The 23,646-nt window shown below is 41.0% G+C and overlaps 3 protein-coding genes across 8 annotated transcripts in view; 2 read left to right on the top strand and 1 right to left on the bottom strand.

Annotated features, from left to right (window-relative positions):
• Positions 1 to 530: 530 nt before the first annotated feature.
• LOC117533456 (NADH dehydrogenase [ubiquinone] flavoprotein 1, mitochondrial-like) lies at positions 531 to 7,643 on the top strand. Its single transcript, XM_034197216.1, has 10 exons — positions 531 to 657; positions 1,576 to 1,658; positions 4,063 to 4,233; positions 4,327 to 4,510; positions 5,044 to 5,233; positions 5,886 to 6,098; positions 6,198 to 6,364; positions 6,464 to 6,545; positions 7,248 to 7,393; positions 7,518 to 7,643. Exons 1-10 carry the CDS (start codon positions 571 to 573, stop codon positions 7,611 to 7,613), a joined length of 1,419 nt encoding a protein of 472 aa, XP_034053107.1. The 5' UTR covers positions 531 to 570; the 3' UTR covers positions 7,614 to 7,643.
• A 295-nt stretch (positions 7,644 to 7,938) lies between these two features.
• Positions 7,939 to 17,592, bottom strand: khdc4 (KH domain containing 4, pre-mRNA splicing factor). Of its 6 annotated transcripts, none has more exons than XR_004567054.1 (14): positions 17,411 to 17,592; positions 16,763 to 16,940; positions 16,041 to 16,169; positions 15,859 to 15,938; positions 15,707 to 15,759; positions 13,090 to 13,268; positions 12,222 to 12,433; positions 12,031 to 12,091; positions 11,699 to 11,759; positions 11,155 to 11,417; positions 10,932 to 11,075; positions 10,164 to 10,245; positions 9,620 to 9,705; positions 7,939 to 8,735 (listed from the first exon to the last, which is right to left on the bottom strand). XR_004567054.1 is itself a non-coding variant. In XM_034197213.1 (14 exons), the coding sequence occupies exons 1-14, from the start codon at positions 17,437 to 17,439 to the stop codon at positions 8,551 to 8,553; spliced, it is 1,770 nt and encodes a 589-aa protein (XP_034053104.1). In that variant the 5' UTR covers positions 17,440 to 17,592; the 3' UTR covers positions 7,939 to 8,550. The 6 variants fall into 6 exon arrangements, 4 of the variants coding, with proteins under 4 accessions (XP_034053104.1, XP_034053103.1, XP_034053105.1 ...); XR_004567055.1 differs by having other exon boundaries at positions 10,932 to 11,044; XM_034197213.1 differs by having other exon boundaries at positions 10,164 to 10,273.
• A 1,250-nt stretch (positions 17,593 to 18,842) lies between these two features.
• Positions 18,843 to 23,646, top strand: part of kcnj14 (potassium inwardly rectifying channel subfamily J member 14) — a 30,685-nt gene continuing 25,881 nt past the window's right edge. Inside the window, exon 1 of the mRNA XM_034197202.1 lies at positions 18,843 to 18,876. The gene's annotated coding sequence lies outside the window, so the exon portion shown is untranslated. The remainder of the gene's footprint in view (positions 18,877 to 23,646) is intronic.

Below are 23,646 nucleotides of genomic sequence, written 5' to 3'. Positions count from 1 at the left end.
AGCCTACGACAGGCACACAGGTGTGAATGATAAAATTAACTATGACTGAATATGATTTAGCTGCTTTAGTGGTTTTGGTTCCTGTTTCCTGCATGTTGGCTCACTGTCATTGAAGGACACTTCAATATATATCCCAGAGCCATCAAAAGCGAAGTAACTCCTGTGCTTTGCTTACAATGTAAAAATTGCCTGTTGTTCAATAGCTGAGTCTATGGCTGCGTATGCACCGTTGATGCATTTAAACTTTACATTAAATTATCTATTTTACAACACTGTAAATCATGCATTACGTCCCTTGATTATAGCGACTCTTTGTGACTCCGAAACACACAATTAATCGCACGTTTGAGTGTGCACATGCACGCACCTGTGAAAGATCGGCACCTGCCGCACAGGCATGGGACAGGATGTGACGTAGTTCGTTAATCCTCTTAGTTTAATTAGGCTGAACCAGCATTGAGCTTCTGTTAACCGCGGAGGTTTCATAAATCAATTTGAGTGTAAGAGAAGTGGAGACTGTGGAGAGTGATATCAGTCTGAGGTGAGGTGGAGGTGTTTGTCCCCTGCAGGATGCTGCTGCCTCGGCGGATGCTGTGGGACGCTGTGATGCGGAATATCACTCCGCGCCTGACCTACAGCACTGCAGCTCAGCAGCAGGTAGGCCTGCATACACTGTAATAATGCACACTGCAATACACACACTGTAATACACACAATGCTTACTCACACTTTAATACACTGATAAACTCGGCACACTGGTCTACATGCATACGTTCACATACTGGCATGGAATAGTTGAAAGGAGTTTTTAGTCAAAAAAGGATATTATCCAACAGAGATAAACATAATGATATCCTTCAAGAAGCCATGTTGGATTAGTTGTTTTAGGGTTTAAATATGTTCATATTGGTTTTTTATGTTAGGAAAACCAATGACAAGTATAGGTGTTTTTAGTCACCAGTATAAGGGAGGTATATATTTAATTGCATTTAGTTGTTTTAGTACTCTGTGCAATGACAATAAAGTTGAATCTGATCTTGCTGTAGAGCCCCAACAAGAACTAAGAGGAATGTTTTGACAACTAAAATATACATATACATCAATATACATTGATGTGGCCAGGGAAAGGAAAGTTTGGGGCTCTCTGCTGGAACTGCTACCTCCGCGACCCGACCACGGATAAGCGGGAGAAGATGGATGGATGGATGGAATATACTATAGTTATATAATTTAACTAATTAAGTAACAACAAAGTGTTGGTACAAGCTTCTCTGACAAATAGATTTGATGCTTCTCTTTTTTTCTTTTTTATAATAAACCGAATACCATTAGACGGGTTGACTGTCAAAAGATATTATTTTAAAAACTCACCTTGGCTTGTGGGAAATTATAACAGAGTCTTCACAATTATCTGACATTTAAAGACAAAACAAATCATTTTTTAACTTAAAAACATAATTGGCGAATGGATAACTAATTAAAATAATTGTAGTTGCCCCCCTTGAGTGATGGCAGCTATAATTTTCATGCATCCATCATGGCAGCTTATCAATCACATCTATTTCTCCTTCTCAGGTGAAGCCAAAAAAGACAACATTTGGCCCTCTGAGTGATGAAGACCGGATATTCACCAACTTATATGGCCGGCATGACTGGAGGTAAACATATGAAAAGTAAAAATACCTTTATTAACCATAACTCAGAGTGTACGTATAACAATTGCCCTTTCTTTAACTGCAAATTGTATTTTCTTTAGATAAAAAAAAAAAAAAAGTTTACCAAGTCTGGTGTACCTAACCTGTTCTACACCGCCCCCCGATACCGGGGGCGGGGGAAAAACGCGTCATCTGCAGGAAACAGCGTCTGAGGGCATCTTAATATTCAATAAACTATGAATGTTTTATATCCATGTAACGGGAAGAAACTAAAAAAACAAAACACAAAGATAACGCTCTGCCTCTGAATTAGCCACGAGCGGGAAAATGCTAACGCATTACTGCACAGAAACTCACTCATAACACCCTTATTACTTATCGTAGCTGTACGTCCCATCGATTAGCATCGTGAGAAGACACAGAATCGATCGGTACCTACATTATCACTCCATGATAAGAACTCGCGAAGATATTAACAAGAACAGACATCAAAACATGTGGCGCTAGGTAGCTAAAAACGGCAAAATGGCTTACCTTGTCTGGTCAAAAGTGGTCTTCAATGGCATTAAAACGATAACAACGCTGTTGAAGTTAATCCATAGGTTAATCCAGTGGTTCTCAAACTTTTTCTGTCAGGCCCCCCCTTTGGAGAAAAAAAAAAGTCGGGCCCCCCCAACACAAATAGTCAGGCTCAGTGGCGGCGCCAGAGATTTATTTTGGGGGTACTGTGGGGTAGCTTGACGTTTCATAGAGGGTGCTCAAACATTTAGGGTTTCCCATTAATGTACCTGTCGATACAGTGGAATTTTCTACTGCAACAATCCCCACGCATATATACAGTGTACCCACGACTGTTACAATGAAGGCTCGATAATCAGCTCACGGCATATAGGTGTAAGCAGGGGTAAAGTGCTATTTTTATAGGTGGTGTGTGGACCTTACATAGGGGGGCAAGCTCCCCCGGGAAGATTTTTAAATATTGAAGTTAAAAGCATCAATCTGGTGCACTTTGAGAGCAAAATGAAGAGATCTATGGATACATCTCTCAACACCCATATGAAACTGAACTGTAAACAGATTTACTTTTTCTTTATGGATATTTTACAAATCACTCCCCTTTTAAACTTTATTCTTTTTTTAATGTCATATAGTATTTCATACTTGTTTTTAATTTATTCTCTTATTTTTTTATAACTATAATGATCATATAAACGTGTACCTCGGAAATAATTGTTTACATTAATGGTGACCAAAACGTTTGAGACCCACTGAGATAACACTGAGAGAGTCCTTTAGCTCACTGAGTCTCTCAGTCTGACAGGAGAGGACTCTCCTCCACTTTGTTGTTGAAAAAACTCCTTATATCCGTTAGCGTAGCTCGCTAGCACCAGAAGCTAACAAGAACAATCTCCGGTACCGGTGCGCTTTCTCTTGCTCGCGCACGTACACAAAATGGCTCGTTCCACACACACACACAGAGCCGAGCTTTAATGAAACACAGAGACCCAGACGTAATAGTACTGTACCGTATCATATTATTTTCAATCAATAATTTTTCAAAATAAGGTTTTTTGAAAAACAAAATTATCTTTTTTTTTTTTTTTTAATAACCATTTTCCCCCCTGGTCTCTTGCGCCCCCCCCCCCCCCCCCCCCCCCTGGTGTCTGTGTCCCTTTGAAATGATTTCTGATAATCCACTAGCAATAAACCTGCTTTTCCGTTTCCAGATGTCAGAGCGAGAGATAGGTTCGCTCTCATGCAAAACTGTGCACGCATAGCTCTCATTTCTCAATGGTAAGGTGTGTGTGTGTGTGTATGTGGAAATTCTCCTTCGATTCTATTGGCTCTAACAGTCAAAAAGAGATGTCAATCACCAAAATTGACCAATGGGTTCCAGAGAAACGGTAAAAACGACCATTTCCACCCAAATCACCTCAGAGGTGGAGTTTTTTTTGCTAAAAAGGTCCAAGTCCACTATCCAAGGGTAGTTTTCACTATAAGTAAAACATTTTTTGGACGGCACATATGATTTACAGTTTTTTACTATGTTCAATCTGAATTCAATCTATATTGATTCTGACTTTTCTACATCCAACTCACAGGTTTATCATTACTTTGAGAAAAAAGATTATTAATTTTCCCCTTTTAGAAGTGTAGTTATAGTCATTTGTTCTGGAAATGTCATTTTCGAGCCTGAGACCTGAAAAACAGGCTCAGTGTTTAACAGGTTAAATATTTATTATCACTATTAATTTATCTCCAGGTATATTACCATTTAGCTGTCTGGGCTTTGAAATGTACAAAATAAACTGCTCATCCATGAAACAGCAGAACATTTTAATAAACAAAACTGTGGGGAAATAAAAAAGAATAACTACTTGTTCACCTCTCTCCCTCTTCCTACCAGACTCAATGGCTCAATGAAACGAGGAGACTGGCATAAGACGAAGGAGATCCTACTGAAGGGCACAGACTGGATCCTGAATGAGGTGAAAGTCTCAGGCCTCCGAGGCAGAGGAGGAGCAGGCTTCCCCACCGGCATGAAGTGGGGCTTCATGAACAAACCCAGCGACGGCAGGTAGGAGAAGAAACAATCCAGATTAGTCAGAGTGACTGTCGGAGCCACACCAGTAATGACACTCAGGTGATCCATGTTTCCTTCTTTCCTCAGGCCTAAGTACCTGGTGGTGAATGCTGATGAGGGGGAGCCTGGGACATGTAAAGACCGGGAGATAATGCGTCACGACCCCCACAAGCTGATAGAAGGCTGCCTGATTGCTGGGAGAGCCATGGGGGCCCGCGCTGCGTACATCTACATCAGAGGAGAGTTTTACAACGAGTCTTCAAATCTACAGGTGAGCTGTTGTGGAAAGGACATTTAGTCCAGTACTGTGTTTAAGAATGGGTACTTCAACTTTACTTGAGTGTTTCCTTCTTTTAAACTTTTCTACTTCCACCCCCCTTATGAAAATAAAATGAAGAAACATTTTTTTGATTTACTTTCAATAATGTTTGGACGTTTGGTTGAACAAAAGCAAAATTGTTCCCTTTTGGCTTTGCTTTATTGTGACGGCATTTGTAACTATTTTCATAATTTTTGCAATAACAATCAAATTCTATAAAACATAATAGTAACAGAAAAAATAGACAATTATCTGTATTTTGTACTTTAACTTTTAACATTGAACTATATTTTCAATATTATACTTTAATTCTTTTAAGATCTTTATTGCAGGATCTTGTAACAGACTATCCTAAGAGTGTTGTTTATGTGATCTAAATATGTCCTCCACCACTGCAGGTATACACAGGCACAGACGGGTGACTCGTCAATCCACGAATGATGTATTGTTTTAATTTGTGTTTTTTGTTTCAACTCCTCAAACAGGTGGCTATCAATGAGGCATACAAAGCAGGGCTAATAGGGAAGAACGCGTGTGGCTCTGGCTTTGACTTCGATGTGTTTGTGGCGCGAGGGGCCGGAGCCTACATCTGCGGGGAGGAGACGGCCCTCATCGAGTCTCTTGAGGGCAAACAAGGAAAACCCAGACTCAAGCCGCCATTCCCTGCAGACATAGGTGAGGAAGAAGCTCCACAGCCTCCTACATCCAGTTTCCATATTGGAGTTAATTGCAGTTTAAAGACTGCAAACTCAGGCTATATTGTAGTTACAGTCCTTTTGTGCATGGTTGGATTACGAGATAAAGGGCTTCTGTGTACTGATTCGGAAAAGGCCCCACCACTTCTCCTACAAAGGAGTAAGAGACACAGACTTTATTTTTGTTCAGCCTCTTTTAGTTGTTGTTTTGTGTCTCTTTGTAGTCAGTACACATCTCCTTCTGGTTTTATGTCTCTTTGTGTTACTCTTTAATTTGTTTGGTCTTATTTCTGTCTGTTTGTTGTGCCCTTTCTGAAAGCCTTTCTGTTTCTCTTTTTGGTTATTTTGTGTCTTTTGAAGGTTGTGTTTTGCCCCGTAACGTAACATAGTGTCGAAATGTATTTATTATATTTAGGCTCTATTAAGCCATTTTTTGTTGTGATTGTATTAGACTTTTTGTAGTTTTTAATGTTTCTTTAAGGTCAGGTTTAGTCTCTTCCTGGTTGATGGCTTTTTACAGGTGAAGGCAAGGGGGTCAATGACACTTTTGGCCCTGGGCGTACCCGGCAGGCCCATTCAGTAATCCATCAATGCTTAAGTGATTACTCAATGCTTCATCTCTCTCCTTTAAGGGGTGTTTGGATGCCCGACGACGGTTGCCAACGTCGAGACGGTTGCTGTGGCACCTGCAATCTGTCGTCGAGGGGGAGCTTGGTTTGCCAGCTTTGGGAGGGAGAGGAACTCCGGGACGAAGCTGTTCAACATCTCGGGTCACGTGAACACACCATGCACGGTGGAGGAAGAGATGTCTATTCCTCTGAGGGAGCTCATAGAGAGACACGCAGGTAGGTGTGTGCCTGCCTGCCTGCCTGTGTGTGTGTACAGTGGTTTACTTTATCAGAGGTTGACATGACTTCTTCTCTCTTCTTGTGTGTTTGGTTCAGGAGGGGTGAGGGGCGGCTGGGATAATCTATTAGGAGTGATCCCAGGGGGGTCCTCCACTCCCATCATCCCTCGCCATGTGTGCAATGATGTATTGATGGATTTTGATGACCTGGTCCGTGCAGAGACAGCACTGGGAACCGCTGCCATCATAGTTATGGATAAATCGGTAAACTGATCCCTGAATAACTCACATGACACATGACACTCTAACCCCAGTAACAATCAGTCTGGAAAGATATTCTGAGAAATGTGTGTTTTCCTCCAGACTGACTTGATCCGAGCCATCGCACGATTGGTGGAGTTCTACAAACATGAGAGCTGTGGCCAGTGCACCCCCTGCAGAGAGGGTGAGGAACAGCACAATGGACCAAGAGTCACCACCATGAAGTTACATTTACTATATAATGCATACCCTCACCTTTATTCTTCTTAGAAATAATAGGGCCTCAGTATTGTTTTGGTCGTCTTTCTCTCTGTACACAACACTCAGTGAGAGAAGTGCTTAAAGTCATTATATATAACAGTACCCTGCCGGAATCAGATCTCCCTTAACTTTTACAACACATTACTTGTTAGGTGGGTGAAATACTAAATCTATTTATATTTATGTAAAAATAAACACTACTGTCATTTAAAAATATTACTAGCAAGAAGATTCATTCTTGAAGAGGTATACTGTGGGAAGATGTGACTTTTTAAACAGCCATTTCCATCTTATCATCCCTTGTTTCTTTCATTTTCATTGTGATTTCCTTACTTTTTTTGCAATCAATAGTAGGCTATGTCAATTATTATATTACTAAGTGTACTGAAAACCCAATAAATACATTGGGAAATTGAGGGCAGGGCTCAACTATGGTGTTGCATTCACCATTTGTACTTCTTTAGAAATTAGAATTGCTAAGTATTAAACCAAATGAAACTAATGTGTGAAGAGAAAATTACTGTTATTTCTTTGGTACGTTATTCCTGCCATGTGTGTATTTGCCATAAATCCAGTATGTGGTTGAAACAATGGTTAAAGGTTTCCTCTCTGTCCCGCCCCTCAGGAGTGGACTGGATGGACAGCATGATGTGGAGGTTTGTTCGAGGAGACGCAGCAGCTTCAGAGATCGATATGATCTGGGAGCTCAGCAAGCAGATCGAGGGGCACACCATCTGTGCCCTGGGGGACGGGGCGGCGTGGCCCGTGCAGGTAACATCTCTGGAGTGTTTTTATAGCTGTCAGTGAAACAGTGACTAAGGGTACAAGTTCAAACAAGAACCAATTTATATTTTGACATCTTTATCCCTCTTTACCTTTAATTTTTCATCTACAGGGTCTGATCCGCCACTTCCGGCCGGTCATGGAGAGCCGCATCGCTCAGCATAACGAGAAAAACCCTCAGAGAGAGCCAGATATAGAGATGGTTTAAAACTGTGCAGGTGTCAGTTTCAACTGTCAGTCCTTCATAGCCCTAATAATAGCATTATACAATATAAGTATTGTGGACATTATTTGTAACATTGTTTTAGAAATGAAAATACTTATGTACTGATTTTAAGTTGGACTGCTTAAAATTATTGTTCTTCCACATTTTAAAGTTCACGCTTTTCATGAAGATAAGGTCTGTTTTTGGTGATTTGTAGCAAGTTTGTCAATGAATCCACTTTTTATTTTGTCAAGCAGACAGATTTTGGCAGATGGGAGGTGTTGATGATGTGAGAAAAATAGACCTTACAAAGAAAGACAAGCTCAAACACAGCAATAAATTAAGTTTATTTATTTCATAAAAGCATGAAATAAATTAAATAGGTTTACTACATATTAGTCCAATATGATCTGTACAAAATCACCAGAAAAGGAAGAGTTGGTGTCACTGACTTCAGGACAGGGAGTAAGGAAAGGTGGTGACAAAGTACAAAAAGCTGTACTAGGGATAAAAAGAAAAAGTGGTCAGTGATGTGCAACATCATTGCCTTTAGATATTGTTTTGTAACAAAGTAACACTTCACACTCCAACACTTCACTTGGCATTGTTTTCCGGACCATTCTATGGCAGAATATCGCTCAGCTGACCATCTATATACAGCCACAAAATAGTTTGGATTGTCCTTCCTGCAAGTGTTCATCCTCAAACTATAATGTGCTAAACAAACAGTCCTCCAAAACATTAGAATGCCCATTTAGACCCAAGCACTAAATCAATGCTGCAACCAACACAGAGGGAGTCATCCCTGTGATGAGTGGAGGAAAAAATACGGTTTGGGTGAACATCCTGTAAGACTCGGCACAACGCACTGAGGGAGTTTAGATTCTTCCTGTTTTAGGGGGCCATCCAGAAAGGCATGGACTGCTGCTGTGGCTGTGTTTTAGCACGGGGGAGCGGTGGAGGAGGGCAGTGGTAGCCCTGAGTCCAGCCTGAGGAGGAGGTGGGGGGGGGCTGCCCCAGGGTTACCTTGCCCTGAGGCTTTGGAGGTTGAGTGGTCCTCCTCTTCATCAGAGGAGTCGCCGCTGTACGCCACCAAACCAGTTTTCATTCTCTTCACCGAGGGCTCTGAAAGAAGAAGAGAGGAAGCACGCAGAAGAGGAAGAGGCGGCACATTTGGAGAGAGAAACAAGGGGAGAGAAAAAAAACAACACAAAACAGCAGCAACATGTTTCCAATAGGACAGATTTAAGTTCATTATTCCAAACACATTTTGGGAGAAACAAATAGTTAATAGATTTAAATCATAGTTTGTCAGCAGGGTAGAGGAGAGGGCAGTCATTCGCCATTGGTTGGTGGGGAGCGACAGTGTGAGGGCCGTCCAATCGAGCGGCAGCGTAGCATGACGAGTCGTACCCCACCCCCAATCAGAATCCAGCATCATCCCAGAGATACATGGAAGAGAAGAAGAACACAGGGAAAAAGAGAAAAACACAAAAACAGGAGAGATTCTTGTTAGTGAGGAAAGCAAAAAGAAACTGTGGACAAACCCCGGACTGATGATGTCATCAGAACGGGAGGGCAAGGTTGACTCGATTTATCAGACAAAGGATTGTACAATGCACAAAAGATGTTGATTCATAGCTCCGCCTCACTATCTGGAGATTAATAGTCACAGCAGCAGAATCCTGCAACGATCATAAGAAGCCCAATAGAGAGGGTGGGGGTATTTATCTAATCTGCCACAAACACTTAATATATAAACCCAAAGAAATACAAGCTTTTTAGGGCCAGCTAAGTCTTCTTTATGCATCTACTTGGGCTTTATGTAACATATACAGTATACCTCTTCAATACTTTCAAGTAAAACCACTGAAGTGGCCCCGGAGAGGATTTACAGGATTTACATTTTCCTTTTGCGGCCCTACATTAAGGCTGAGAATAGATCCAGGCTGAGTCAGGAACTGTGGATTTGGGCAGGGATTTGTCAGTCCACATGATAATGCCCTTACCCACGGGGCCTTGCGGTGCTCTTTTCTCCTCCATCTTGGGTCTCACTCCGTTCACAGGCAGCAGGGGTGGAGGCATTAGCTGCCGACTGGCGAACCAAAGAGAAATGGGGTGAGTTAACTCCGCTTACTGGCACATTATTCATATAATCAAGAGATACAACCATTGCAATTTACTTGGCCAATTCCATTATCTGATATTTTTGCCAATTCAGATTCTCAGACCTAGAATTGACAGCATACACTAACACATTGGCAACATCTCTTTCACTGAACATTTCAATTCAATCATACGGTACATACATTTCTTTATAATGGCACTAAGTTACAGGACCTTAAGGATGTCAAAGCCTTGTTTTTTTAAAAGGTCCTTCCATGTCAATTTGGACTTACACATGTTGAGGAACTTCCAAAGCAATGACATAATATGAGTTTGTTGCTATGACATAATTGTCTGTGTGTAAATGATGCATAAGAATGATTGGGTCTGATCATTGGCTGATGGGTGGTGGCCTTTCTTAAACAGATATAACAGAACTCTGTGTACCTGTCCCTCTCACTCGGTGGGCCAGAGGAACTCTGTGTTGGGGGTCCTGCAGTCTCCGGGCTGCCCACTGGGAAGCCTGCACCTAAATTAGTCATATGAATGGGTCCATGCTATGAGCAGAAAAACACACAGGCGCAATTAGCACACATCCTTCACTAAACCCTGTCCTGACACTAACTAATGTGTCTAACAACTTCATCAGTACCAAAGACAAAAATCATTGTGAATAGCTTACCACAAGTCTGATTACTCAGACATTGTCCCCAGCCACTATGAAAGATTCTTGAAGCTTATCAGTATTAAAAAGACCTTTTTTTGAAACTCCGTATTAAAGACAAAGATAAACTGGAAATGCACAGCAGCAGGAAACAGCCATGCACTCTTAACCAATGAAGGTCAAGTATTTAAAGAAAGGAAAATGGAATGGTATTAGATAAATCGCCAAAGAGAGCTTTGATATGATGGGCTGATTCAATGAAGTGACTTTACACACACATGCACTTCGGTCAAAGCATTGGGATATAAAACAAAGGCTAAGAAACTATGTGAAAAAAGGACTAACCATAATTTAGTCGATTAATCGGCCAATTGTATATAGATTGATTAATCAATCTTTTGATCTATAAAATGTCAGAAAATAGTGAAAATCGTGACATTATCAAAATGGTTAGTGATGATTTTGCTGTTTATTGACTAATGGCAGCTCTAAACAGAAGGGTGCAAAGTAAAAACCAGCAGAATCATGAGGGGTGTAGAGCTGTGTATTACCTGGTATCCGAGTAGGCCGCTGTTCCTCTCGTCTGGGACCTCCTCTGTGAAGCGTCTCTTCTGAGGTGGGTTGACTGGAGCGGCAGCAGGTGGAGCTTTGGGTGGCGCTGCAGCTGATGGAGGAAAAGGTACAGGAGGAAGAGTCTGCAGAGATGGAAAGACATTTAGTAAGTATTGTTGCTCGGCATGCTACACACGTGTGGTTTCGATGGCTCGATCCTACCTGTGGCATCGTGCCTGAAGCAGGAGGTGCAAGGGCAGGAGCCGGAGCGAGGGAGTGTGAGGGAGCAGGGAGGGGGGCGGGGGGGAGGGAGTACTGAGGAGGCACGCCTGCAGGATGTAAAGGGGGAGGGACAGTGTAAGGGAGAGAGACAGGATGTGGCTGAGGTGGTGGTACAGGCATGGCGTAGCCTTGCTGGTATCCAGCGGGGGGGTAATACGGAGGCTGCGGAGGCATTCCATTCACCATTTGAGGCTGAGCAAAGCCTGGAGGAGGAAGAGGAAGAGAGAGAAACAGATGAAGTCAGGCTCTTCCCATGACTTCTATCAGCTGTGTTGCCAAATCAAGTGATACATCTAAACCACAGAAAGACAACTCCCGTTAACAACGTATTTATTTAACCGACGTCCTTCCAGTCACACGTCGGTTCAGGGTTCATTTAGTTAAAGTAGTAATATAAAGCAAGTCTTGCCCAGTACCATCACTGACATGTCCCCTAAAGACCAAATGATGAACACACCAACTTTGAAAAACTGGTATAGTGTACCTTGTTGTGTTGGCATCATTGAGCTCATTTGATTGAGAAAGCGGGAATACTCTGCATGGACCTAGAGGAAGAAAAGCATTGTATGTAAGGCTTGTTAGTGGTTCAATTAAAATATAAAAATGTAATATTGATACTGATACTATTATATCATTATTTATAGACAACGCAAAAAGTGTAAAATCTAACGTATCATTGTTATGGAATATTGTATAATAATTAGAAAGGCCAAAGTTGGTTGATAGCTTGGGAGTGTAAGCGTGCATTTGGAGATGTACATGCTCGTTTTGAAAGTATTGCAGTTTAACATTTCAAAGTAACAAGAAATGACTCACCGTCTGAAGCAGGTTCTCACACAAAGTTTTTGCTGCTGCAAGTCCTTCTGGTTTAGGATGACTGGAGAGAAAACAGACTGCATTTAGTTCTACTGAACCTTTGTGCTCATCCAGTTCATATTATTGCACAAGCAGGAACCCTCTCTGAAAAGCAGATGTTCTTAATCTTTATTGATTAATAGGACACCCACCTGATGTAGATGTACATGGGTTCAAAGGCCTCTCGTCCAGAAGCAGGCTCTAAACAGCCTGATCCTTTTCCTCTGAGGAAGACTTTGGCCCCAGTCTCCGCCTGGATGTGCTGCAGGTATGAACACCCGGGGCCCTCCACACGCTCTTTGACCACAAACCCCAGGATAGCGTGCTCCAGGCCCACAAAGAGTTTGTCTTGAACATAATGCATCTGAGAAAGGAAATGTATCATAAAAGGCATAAATACAACTATATCCTTCGCTGTAGGCAAGTACATATATTGTGCAACACTTTCAGTTCATACTAAGCTTTTCATGGTAGTATCATTTAGGACTACTTCACGTTTGTTTAAAAAAAAAAAAACGTCGAGGCGTTTGAAAAAGGCAAGAAGTTTATTTGGGAAAATAAATATGGTCACTTTGAAGAGTCAAAACTGTTCTTGGCTTTGTTTTGTTCATAGTAGTAATGCTCATGTCATTTGCTCACTACTAGTCTTTTTTTTACCACCAGGTGTGCAAAAACTACAGGTACATTTAATATATATATATATAATATCGGTTATCGGTATCGGTCTTGAGAAGCAGGAAGTTATCGGTATCGGTTTCAAAAAACCAATATCGTGCATCCCTAATGTTAACCACTATAAGTTGGGGCTAATGTCTGTTTTCTTTAGAGAAAGTGTCATGCGATAGGAGGATGACAAACCGGAAAAGGCCGTTTGTAAATGATAGTCCCAGGAATTAAGTGTTGGTGAGTGTGTCATCATTAATTGTTGTCTACGTTTCTGCATGTCCAGAATAAACACTAAAAGAGTGGATGTACCCTTAGTTCACAAGTTGTAAGAAGACAAAAGAAAACCGGACTCACCCCGGACTGAAAGTGTGGTTTGTGGTGGGTTATGGGGGGCAGTGATGGAGGAGGTAGGTTGTGCTGCTGGTAAACTGTGACTGAAGCCCCACCAGGGGGGAAAGATGAAGAGGATGATGAGGCAGTTGCAGCCTTCACCACACCGTTGGTGATTATCTCCTTGATTCTGTTTACTGCCCCTGGATAGCGAGGGGGAAATAAAACGTTAGTCTTATCACATCATATATTAAGTAGGGCTGTCAAGTTAACGCGTTAAAAAAAAATTAACGCCACTAATTATTTTAACGCGATTAACGCATGTGTATTTTTTTTCCTCCGCCGCCCCGTAGTTTCAGAGCGCATCGAGTTTAAAATACCATCGACAAGCTGATGCTGACAGCCCCGCTCCTGCTGCCCGCTTGTGGCAGACCACACTTCCACGCTCACCGGCAAGCACTGGCTGTTGGGAGGACCGGGAGGGTGTGTGTATGTGTGGCCCGAGCGAGCGAGAGAGAGACCTTAGTGCAGGGCTTCTCAAACTCCGGACCAAGGTCCGGATCCGGACCGAACTGCAAATCAATCCGGACCGAACCCTGTGTCCCATTATTAAAAAAAAAAATTTTTTTAAAAAAATTAAAAAAATAATTAAAAAATCTGATTCTGATGTAAATTAAAGTGGACTTATTATGCTATATTGGAAACAATATATTGTAGGGCCATACCTATACAAATATAGGTCTGTGAAGTTTTTTGCTTAAAATACCAAACAGTTCACCCATTTTAGCCATGCCTCATACTGCTCATACCCCTCTTGTGCAGCCCTGTTAGAGAAATGCGGATTTTGGGTCCGTAGCTTGAAAAAAAAGAGGAGGCGGAGCTAATGCCTGATCAGAATTCTACCGGAGATAAAGTTAAATTCTGTTGTAATAAAACGCCATCCTGTTCTTATCCACATCAAGGATTATTTCTGAAACAGTATGGATCTCAAATGCTTTTTCTCTTGCGGGTTTATCACAAGGTGAGTTCCTTTTTTGATTTCCTGCTTTTTAAACACATGTGCTCTCCAGTACAGGTTAGCTCTGAGTGTTAGCGAGGCTTGCTAATGTAAACAAAGATGAGATTACGTCCAAAACGCGTTCAAAACGCGTCAGGCATTGTTTCTGATAGCAACTTTCTGTGGGTCCGCTGCCGTTTTGACGTCAGATTGGCAGCAAATCTGTATCCGCTCGTTGTACACCTGTTTTTAAAAGATTTGGGTACGGAGGAAAAGAGAGCGGGTTTTATTTTTTGACGCTGCGTGAGTTCCCCGACGCACCGGGGACACATATTTATGTTTAAAATACATCACAAAGTGCATTTTGCATGATAGGTCCCCTTTAATGTATATTGTCTTGTGTCTGACGCGTTCTGAGAATGAACGTGCATATATTTACTTGTGTGCGCGAGTGTCACACGCATTTAAGTTAACCACAAGTTTACCTTGACTTTCTAATGCTTCTAATGCCATTTTTGCCGAGGTTCAAGGCATTGGCTACAGACAAACAGTGCCATTTCTCCCACTAGTTCAAGCCATGATACTGTATGTATGTATGTATGTATGTATGTATGTATGTATGTATGTTTGAATGTCTGTGTGTATACAGGGGCGCCGTTTACCGACAGGCAAGTGCTTGGACCAGAAGGGGGCCCCCAAATAAGGTAGATTAATCCAATACAATCCAACTTTATTTATATAGCACTTTAAAACCTCCTGACCAAAGTACATGCATAGCGCCGAAACTGCTTCTTAATTTCAGTTTCGTTGCTCCGCTCCGGGGGTGTGGGGGGGGGGACTTTACTGGCATTGATCCGGACCATTGACCTTGTATAAAATTCACAAGTGGACCTTTAACAAAAAAGTTTGAGTACCCCTGCCTTAGTGCATTGTTGTTGTTAGCATCTGGTGCTAGCTATCTGCGCTAACGGCTATAAGGAGCTATTTAAATGAAAACAGAGGAGCGACATTTCGCCACAACTGCGCCGAGCTCTTGACTTTATGCAGGAAGCCAGACAGTGGGACATTGTACGAAAAGTCAGCACACTCAGCACGGATAGTGTGCAACATGATTGCAGCGTCCAGGCAGCTCCCGTTCAAGCATATGCCTTGAGTTGCACATAGCTCCAACAATCCATCACACACACACACACACACACACACACACACACACACACACACACACACACACACACACACACACACACACACACACACACACACACACACACACACACACACACACACCCCCCCCCCCCCCCATTTGTATTGTATTATTGTATGAGAGAGGTTCCAGGTTGAATTGAGGCTAATATTTGTAATGTTCAGAGGTTGTTGTGTTTAATATTCATGAGAATATTTGTCATTGTTCAAATGATAATAAACATTAGCATAAAGCATATTTGTCCACTCATATGTTGATAAGAGTATTAAAAACTTGAAAAATATTCCTCTAAGGTACATTTAGAACAGATCAAAAATGTGCGATTAATTTGCGATTAATCGCGATTTAACTATGGACAATCATGCGATTAAATATTTTAATCGACTGACAGCCCTAATATGAAGACATACATCATGAAAGATTTAGGAAAAAGTACTGACTGTCGACAAGCTCCCTAGTCTGTCCTTGGACATGCAGATACAGAGGTCGATCCCTGTGGAAAAAGAGAGAGGTTGTGTTAAGATATAATAATTAAAGCAGCAGGATAACTCGTTTTTTGTATCAGTATCTGAAAATAGTAGGCGAGAGTCACCCTGGTAACGCTTTGCCCTTCTCCTCTGCCGCCATGTAACGGCCTCTGGTTGATACGGCAGCACCACTCACTTTACTGATCTGCAGACAAACAAGTGAGATAGGATTCATGTCCATAGATACTCCACAAAGTCAGTGAAGATTATAATTCTGTGAAAGGTGATTGTTTGTACTGCTGCTGACCTCATCCTGAGTTTGTCCACGCGTCAGCAGATTCCGGCAGTTGATCGGGACGTCGTTGATCTCCACCTCAGCGACGACCAGGTCATCTTTGGCTTTTGTTTGAACTGGAGGCTTCCAGACACCCACAACCTGAGAAAGGAGGGTAGTCAATAAATAAAGTATGAGTCACTCCAAATTACTGTCACAAAAAAAACAGACCATGCGAATAATTTGTGTTTAACATTGTGATAACACTGAAGAATTATTTTACAACATAAATGGTAGTTGTTGAAGAAAAATTGTCAAGACAGCAATTTGCAGATATTTGTGATTTATATCGGGACCCAAGGGACAGTAAGTTAGAAAATGTATGTGTAAATGACATGTTCGCTTGGGTGTTTCCAGTATGTTTATGTGCCATTTTAAAAGTGTTAATACTATTTTCATGATTATCAGGATCAACATGACATGAAATGCTGTGTGGATTTCCCTACTCATTGTTGACAAATGTATAAAATATCACACTATACTGTGTATTCTAATCTTTTTAATTGTTATTGTACAATGCCATATTTTATTTTATGCTGCTGCAACACAAACATTTCCCAAATTGGGATCAATAAAGTACTATATTATCTTATCTCATGTTAACATATAGCCCACCTCTATACGAGATACTCCAACAACAGAGCTGATTGTATTTTAAAATACCAGGCATATCTGCACATCACGCTCCTCATTACCTTGTCAGGGGGTCCCGGGACGCCTATCTGTGAGGGTTTCAGTTTTCCTTTGGCTACTAACATAGCATTGATCTTGGCAGCCACCGCAGCTGCAGCATCCAGAGCCCCGGTGGGAGCAGACTCTGCCTCCCCCATCCCGCCGGAGCCGGGGCCGGGCTGGTCCCATTTGCTGCGGCGACTGTGTGGACAGAAACACATGACAGAACAAAACATTAGCGCACGCATTTATAGCTGAACTAAGCCTTTATTTCACTGATGATCTAAGGTACCCTAAATAATAGCTGAAGTAAGCCTTTATTTCACTGGTGACCTAAGGTACCCTGAAAACACCTGACGTTAGCCGTTGACTTTTATTGTTGATGTTTTTGAAATCGAAAAAGTGAGCCTTTCATTCTTATATGTATGGCTTTTTATGATTTAATTTGGATTTAGTGTACAGAGCAGGCACACTGTTAACCGCTATGTTTTATTTTAAAATGTATATAACACGTAACTACAGAATAACTAGCATGAAACAGCGCGAATCTGCCCGTCAACACTCCGCCATGATTACATAAAGTGGCTGTTAGCTAGCCTGCTAACAGAAGGCATCTAGACGGTCAAATACCCCGATAAAAATATAAAAACTGCCCGTTTTCAAGCACTCACCCGCCGTTTTGGATTCCACCAAATGACATCAATATCCTGTCAAGCGGAAAAGTTCTTCTCAGTGTTCAAATGAAGGTGAAAACCCTATTTTTCTGCACAGTAGTCTGTGCTGGTTGCTAGCATGGATGCAGAGAGAATGTTGCTAACCACCACTGCTGCGCACTCGCTATTTCCGCCTCCGGGTAATGTTGTTTTCTAGCAGTAACTCGGTAACTCCACATGGATGCGCCAGATACCAGCACATATTCAAAGAGGGCATCAAAAAGGTTCAGATGTGGTGCTGCGGCCTCACCTGTCCCACCTTTCATCACTTCCGTGCCACCCTTGGCGAGTTTCCCCAGAGGAGGCATCACAGTTTCCAGTGGAGAAGACGCTTTGAGCCGAAGGACATGCTTCAGGACGTTAGTCAAGGTAGGTGTACTTTATGGAATTACTCAAGTAGTTTGTCTTGTACCTTTTGAAACACGTGTCAGGTTTGTGTTTATAAATTGATTTGTGCTGGGACTCCTGACAGATTTGCTTTGTGGGCGTTTGTTATATTTAGGAAAACAACAGTAGAATGCGTCTAATTAAATGTTCCTTTATTTTGAATGCACGGTGCCTTTGCATTTTTCAGGTTTTACACAGGGTGAAATTGAACCAATTGGCCTGACATTTACTCAAGCGCCGAATAATATTTTTAAAAACAATTACACATTGGAAATGGGCCTACATGTAGCCTAATTATGTAATAACCATGTTGTGCTACTTTATACTTATACTACATTTCAGAGGAATTCAAATTTGTCTGAGCACTTATAGTTTCTAGTTTCTCATTACGCAAATACAAAATGGTTGCATGAAAGGATGCACTACTATACTACGAATCTAGACAAAGTAGTATAACGGTGAGTATAATTACTAAACATACTTAAACTATACTATATGTATACATATATATATATATATATATATATATATACTATACTACGAATCTAGACAAAGTAGTATAACGGTGAGTATAATTACTAAACATACTTAAACTATACTATATGTATACATATATATATATATATATACATATATATATATATATATATATATAACTATAACTCAAAATAACAAATGGGTAAACACGACAAAAATCGAATAGGGCCATGATATTTAAATCTGTTGACCGCATTTTAATTTTACTTGCTTGCTTTAATTGTCCTATAACCTGCTGGAAACATGTACAACTCTTTTACAAATGATAACACAAGCTTGTAACCTCTCAAAATGAAATATATTGAGGGTTTTCCAAGCTGTAAACTTAGTGGTTTAGGTGGAGACAGCCAGGCTACAGGCTATAACCCAACATGTGCAGAGACAGGCCTCACATCATGCCGCCCGGGCTGTTCTGATGTTGGGTTTCTCAAACTAGGTGTTCAGTTACCGACCACCAGGAGCTCAGAGACGCAGCCAGGAGGTGCAGGTTACTGTGGAAGGTGAGCACGCTCTGTGGGGGCAACATGGATCAATAGATTGAACAAACAGCAGCCCTAGTTGAATTTCTTATGTTCTGTGTTGTAGGGTGATGACAACAGCCTGCTAAACCTTTGATTAGAACCGAGGTCTGTCATGTTGACGTACGAGGAAATGGCTTGTATAAAAGGCTCTGTATTGGCTTTGAATCACAACGGTGGCTTTGTTCATGCTCATCTATTAGGACTGAAGTTCTTACTTTGATTTCCAAAAGTAATTCATTATTTTGAGTAGAATAATTAAGCTTCTTTTGGGTGAAATTATCTTTTTTAGGGATTGAATGTATTGTTTTACTGCAATACTCACTTTAGAATTTTGGTTGGATACATTATTATTGATAGACAAGAGTTATTAACTTTACTTTTAAATTAATATTTCCATCACTCTTCAAATGAATGATTGAGCTCTTGATAACAGCACTAAAGAACCTTGAGCTTTTCTATGTTCAAATTGTAAGTTTTTTATTTATTACATACTTTACATATCTCCACATAGTGCACCCATATGGCTGGCTATAACCTGGGGACATACATATCTCAGTATTCGTATTTTAATTTAACCATATTTCTTTCAGGATATATACTCTTTACTGCGTGCACAGAGCTTGTTCTGCAGTGTTGAGCCCTCGGGACGGGAGTCGTCCTCCTCTCTGTCACTGTGGTGGGTCAGTTACTGAGCCACCCGAGCTGGAGGTTCAGCTGGTGCAAAGACAGACAAGAGCATGTTGTGCAACGGGGAACACAAGCACCCTTTTTTTAGCTCTACTAGTAGGGGTATAAATCTTAAGGTATTGCACGATTTATATTCTTTTGGTCCAGATTTGATTTAAAATCTATTCTTGATTTAGTACATAGGTGTGGTTATTTCAGCATCTATTCCAGTCTGCTCTGCACGAATAAAAGGTAGTATCAAATGATAGCATTAAAGCAGAGTAAAGTGTAATAGATTTATACTTATTTGGATTTATACTATATCAAATAATTGCATTTGATTCTCAGAAAATGTAACTCGGAAATAAATACATTGTAAATAAAAGGACTTGGAATTTGGATTATTCAAAAAAAGAATTACAAAATATTGGCCAAGCCTTTCTGTTCAGTTGTGATATTGGACATTTTATGCTATATAAACAAATGAGGAGAGATAATACAAACAATCTTATAGCAACGCTGACAGAATATAACCATTAGCCACAATGTGTATATTTAACCATTGTATTTAATTTTGATACAATTTATCTATGTACTGTTCTCCTTCTGTCTTTTGATATATTTAACTTTTAAGACACTGCCAACATATGATAAAACAGATTAAGAAATATTTGTTTAAAAAAAGATATATATATGTTTTTAATTCTTGATGTGGAGCTGTAATGAACACAACGTTTTGCACAAACAGTTGTCAGTTGTCTTAATCTACTGAAGAGGGTTAAAAAACAATGTTTGGTTTCAAATATGAAGTTCTTATATTTCACCCACAGGTGGTGCTGTAATTCTAAACACCATGCTGTTCAATCTTCCACCTTGCTCTCAGATATGAAAGTCATGTTACAGCTGTTACAATGACTGTTTTTACTTATTGCCATAACTTCAATACCTATAAACTAATGTTTAATTTTGACACAATTGAACAAACATTTTCATAGCTGCCATTCCTTTCTTTGAGACTCACATTCTGCAACTAACAGTTCTTTTTATTATAAAGAAATCTGCGTATTATGTTCATAGATTTGAGTGTCAGATTAAAATACCCATTAGCATTTCTTAATGTCCAAGGTTATGTGTTGAAATGTCTTGCTTTGTCTGACTAACACTCCATAACACCCCAAAAATATGTTTCTGTAAATCTTCCAAATCAAAGGGTTGGAACTAAGTTTAGTATTTCTTCTTCAAAAGTTTGTATGGAAATAGTTACGGCTAAATGTTTAAACTTATCGTTTTCGCACTTATTCACAATAATCCACACTGGCTTCTATTATTGAACTGTGCCATGGAAATACATAATGTCCCTCCTCACTCATGACCTCCATGCACGAACAAACCATGGGGTTCAGATGAGTGAAGTGTCAGAAGGTCAGAGGTCAGGGGAGCTTGACGCCTGAGTTGACAGGGATGACTGTTTACAGGCAGCGAGGAGGAGGAGGAAAAAGGGGGGCGCAGGGGGAAGGTGAAACTCGGGGAGAAGGAGTGAGGTGGGCAGACGTGCCATGTTTACTGTCTTTCCTAGTAAGAGCCCAAGTGTGAACCGTAATGTGTATGTTGGTTGATGTAACCTCCGGCCTTCAAGGCACACAAGCCTGGGTCTCGCCTGATCCTAGCGGCTGACACTGAGGTGTGAAGTCAGGGTACGCGATGGGGAGGAGGGCGCCTCATGGTGAGGTTGCCATGGATTGAACAAAGAAACACTGTGAGCTCCCAGATTTCAGTGTTTGCTGTCAAACCAGCGATTACAAACTGTTTTTTTTTAATACCGTGTTGACTACATGTGCGGTATCGTAAAACTTGAACTGATGTGTTTGATTTAAACAGATGTTACAGAAGGTTGGATGTCTTTAAAGTTGATTGAGTTAATTTGTGGATATTTCAGTACCACCTAAGAGTTTTTGTTATTTACAATGCGAAAACTTTGACTTATTAACGTCATAAAACGTGAGGCCATGCAGAGGAATACCTATGCCCTTCCTTTGCCTATAGACTATAGGAAAAGGAAGAAAGAGTGGAGGGGACAAAAAGTGATTGAGAGAGGGAAAACAGATGGGAAGATTGAATTTTAGAGGGCAGGCGGAGGAGCAGTGCGAAGGAAATCTTTTTTGTGTATGTCTGGAGAGAATGGGAGCCTCTTATACACCTCACAGCGTGAATTTGGCCCGGGCTGCGGGTTCGTCTCGTCTACCCAGCGGGGGGCTTTCCTGAGCGGGCTGCCCAGGGGAGGGGCACCTGCAGCAGCCTCAAACACTGGTCAAGAGGAGAGGCGGGGCGACGGCTGTGGGATGGGAAGATGCTTGATGATTCCAGGAAACGGACATGTGCTGGATTTATGAAACCTTCAGGTGGAACAGAGCGACGTTCCCACAAGAAAATATTTGTCCTTGTGTTTTCCCCGTAGATGAGAGCCTAGAGAAGTACACTGCCTGAATCTCAGGACAAAATGAAAAGCTTCTGTTGCGACTACAGACAAAAGTTATGATTGGAGCGAGTCGGTAAGAGCTGGCAACTACCAACCCAAACAACACAACGTTTATAGATGGACCAGCCTGCCAACTGAGACAATATTTTCCATCCATTTGGTTGGGTTGACTAAACACCATGTATTTGAAGTTTATCAAACACTCAGTCATCCCCGTAGACCTGAGGCAGAACTTAATCATCTGATATATTACGTTTTAGAATATGCAGTCTCCCAAAACCTGTCCACCATGCAGACTCAGGAAAATCTAAGCTTGCTGTGCATTCATATCCACACCGGTGCTAAGTGTCTTCTTTGGAAGGATTTCATCTTTACACAAGCTACGCCCTCCATCTTCTGTCATTTTGGTATGACCCAGGGGTCCAAAAATCACCATGTCATATGAGGGCTCTTGATTTCAAACATACATGGAGCTGGCTCTTTGTCTACAAGAAATTCCATTTAAATGGGTAAATGTGCTGACAGGGCCTCAGTTGTCTGTGAAAGGTGGATGGATATTGCATTAACTTCACAACAGAAGCCCCCCCTGTGGTGTGGCCGCACAGAGCTCTGGATAACAACTGCAGTGGGAACGTTACGCTCAGAGGTAGCCACAGGTAAATGGAAACACATGGTAGGCAGTATGGACTACAGAAGGGCCCTACAGCCTCAGAAAAATTGGCATCACTGTGCAGAGAAACGTGCAAGCTGCCTTGACAAATGCTTTTGGTATGCGTCCCTCAAACCTGTTGGTATTACCAATGTAGCTTCTCCTGCTGCCCTCAGGTTATCTTCTGCTCAGTTAATGTTTCTACATAATTACACTCTATGTGCAAATAAATAAACCTACACTATAATTATGTTTCCCTAGCATTATTCAAGTCTCATTTTACAATGCATTTAACATGAAATCACTCAAAGTCCATTACCTGGTGATTATGGACTAGCAGATGGTATTGTATGTCAAGTCAAAACACAGTAAACCACAGTTAATAGAGCTTAATGGTGCATATGTTTTACCTGGGTGGTCAAAGAAATATATCTTTACCCAGTGATGAAATTAGAAAATGTAACTGATCACTGTCCCTTCTTAATCTGCGCTGCCTGTGCTCTGTCAGAATTACATGGAGGTCTGGAATATTATTCAGAGTCTTTTCCCTTTGAGTACTATATTGTTGTTTTTCAAATTTGGATTTAAATTCTTTTTTTTCTTTATGGGAATGAATACATTATTAAAAATTTTTGTATTGAGGACTTTATTTTATGTAAAGTTGTCTCTGTTCTACTGTTCAACTTGAAAAACATTTAAAATTTGTATTTTTAGAACCTCAGAAATTATTTGATAAAACAATTTAGACAATTAATGTTCTTGTTTATTATGGATAGTTTTATTTATAAGGTCGTGTGTATGCTTAAGGGGAAGTTCACATCCGTCATCACAGATGCAGATATGCTGAAACATGTAAGAAATTAGAAAATACATGGGCCGACAGCGCTAGCATGTGCGCCGCCTGTCATCCATAAGAAACACATTTAAATAACGTCCGTTTAAAATGACAAAGAGTCAA

This window comes from Gymnodraco acuticeps, unplaced genomic scaffold (assembly GCF_902827175.1).
Source record: "Gymnodraco acuticeps unplaced genomic scaffold, fGymAcu1.1, whole genome shotgun sequence".
Taxonomy (NCBI): Eukaryota; Metazoa; Chordata; class Actinopteri; order Perciformes; family Bathydraconidae; genus Gymnodraco; species Gymnodraco acuticeps.
The sequence above is the reverse complement of the archived record's forward strand: the minus strand, read 5'-3'. Positions and strand labels throughout refer to the sequence as shown.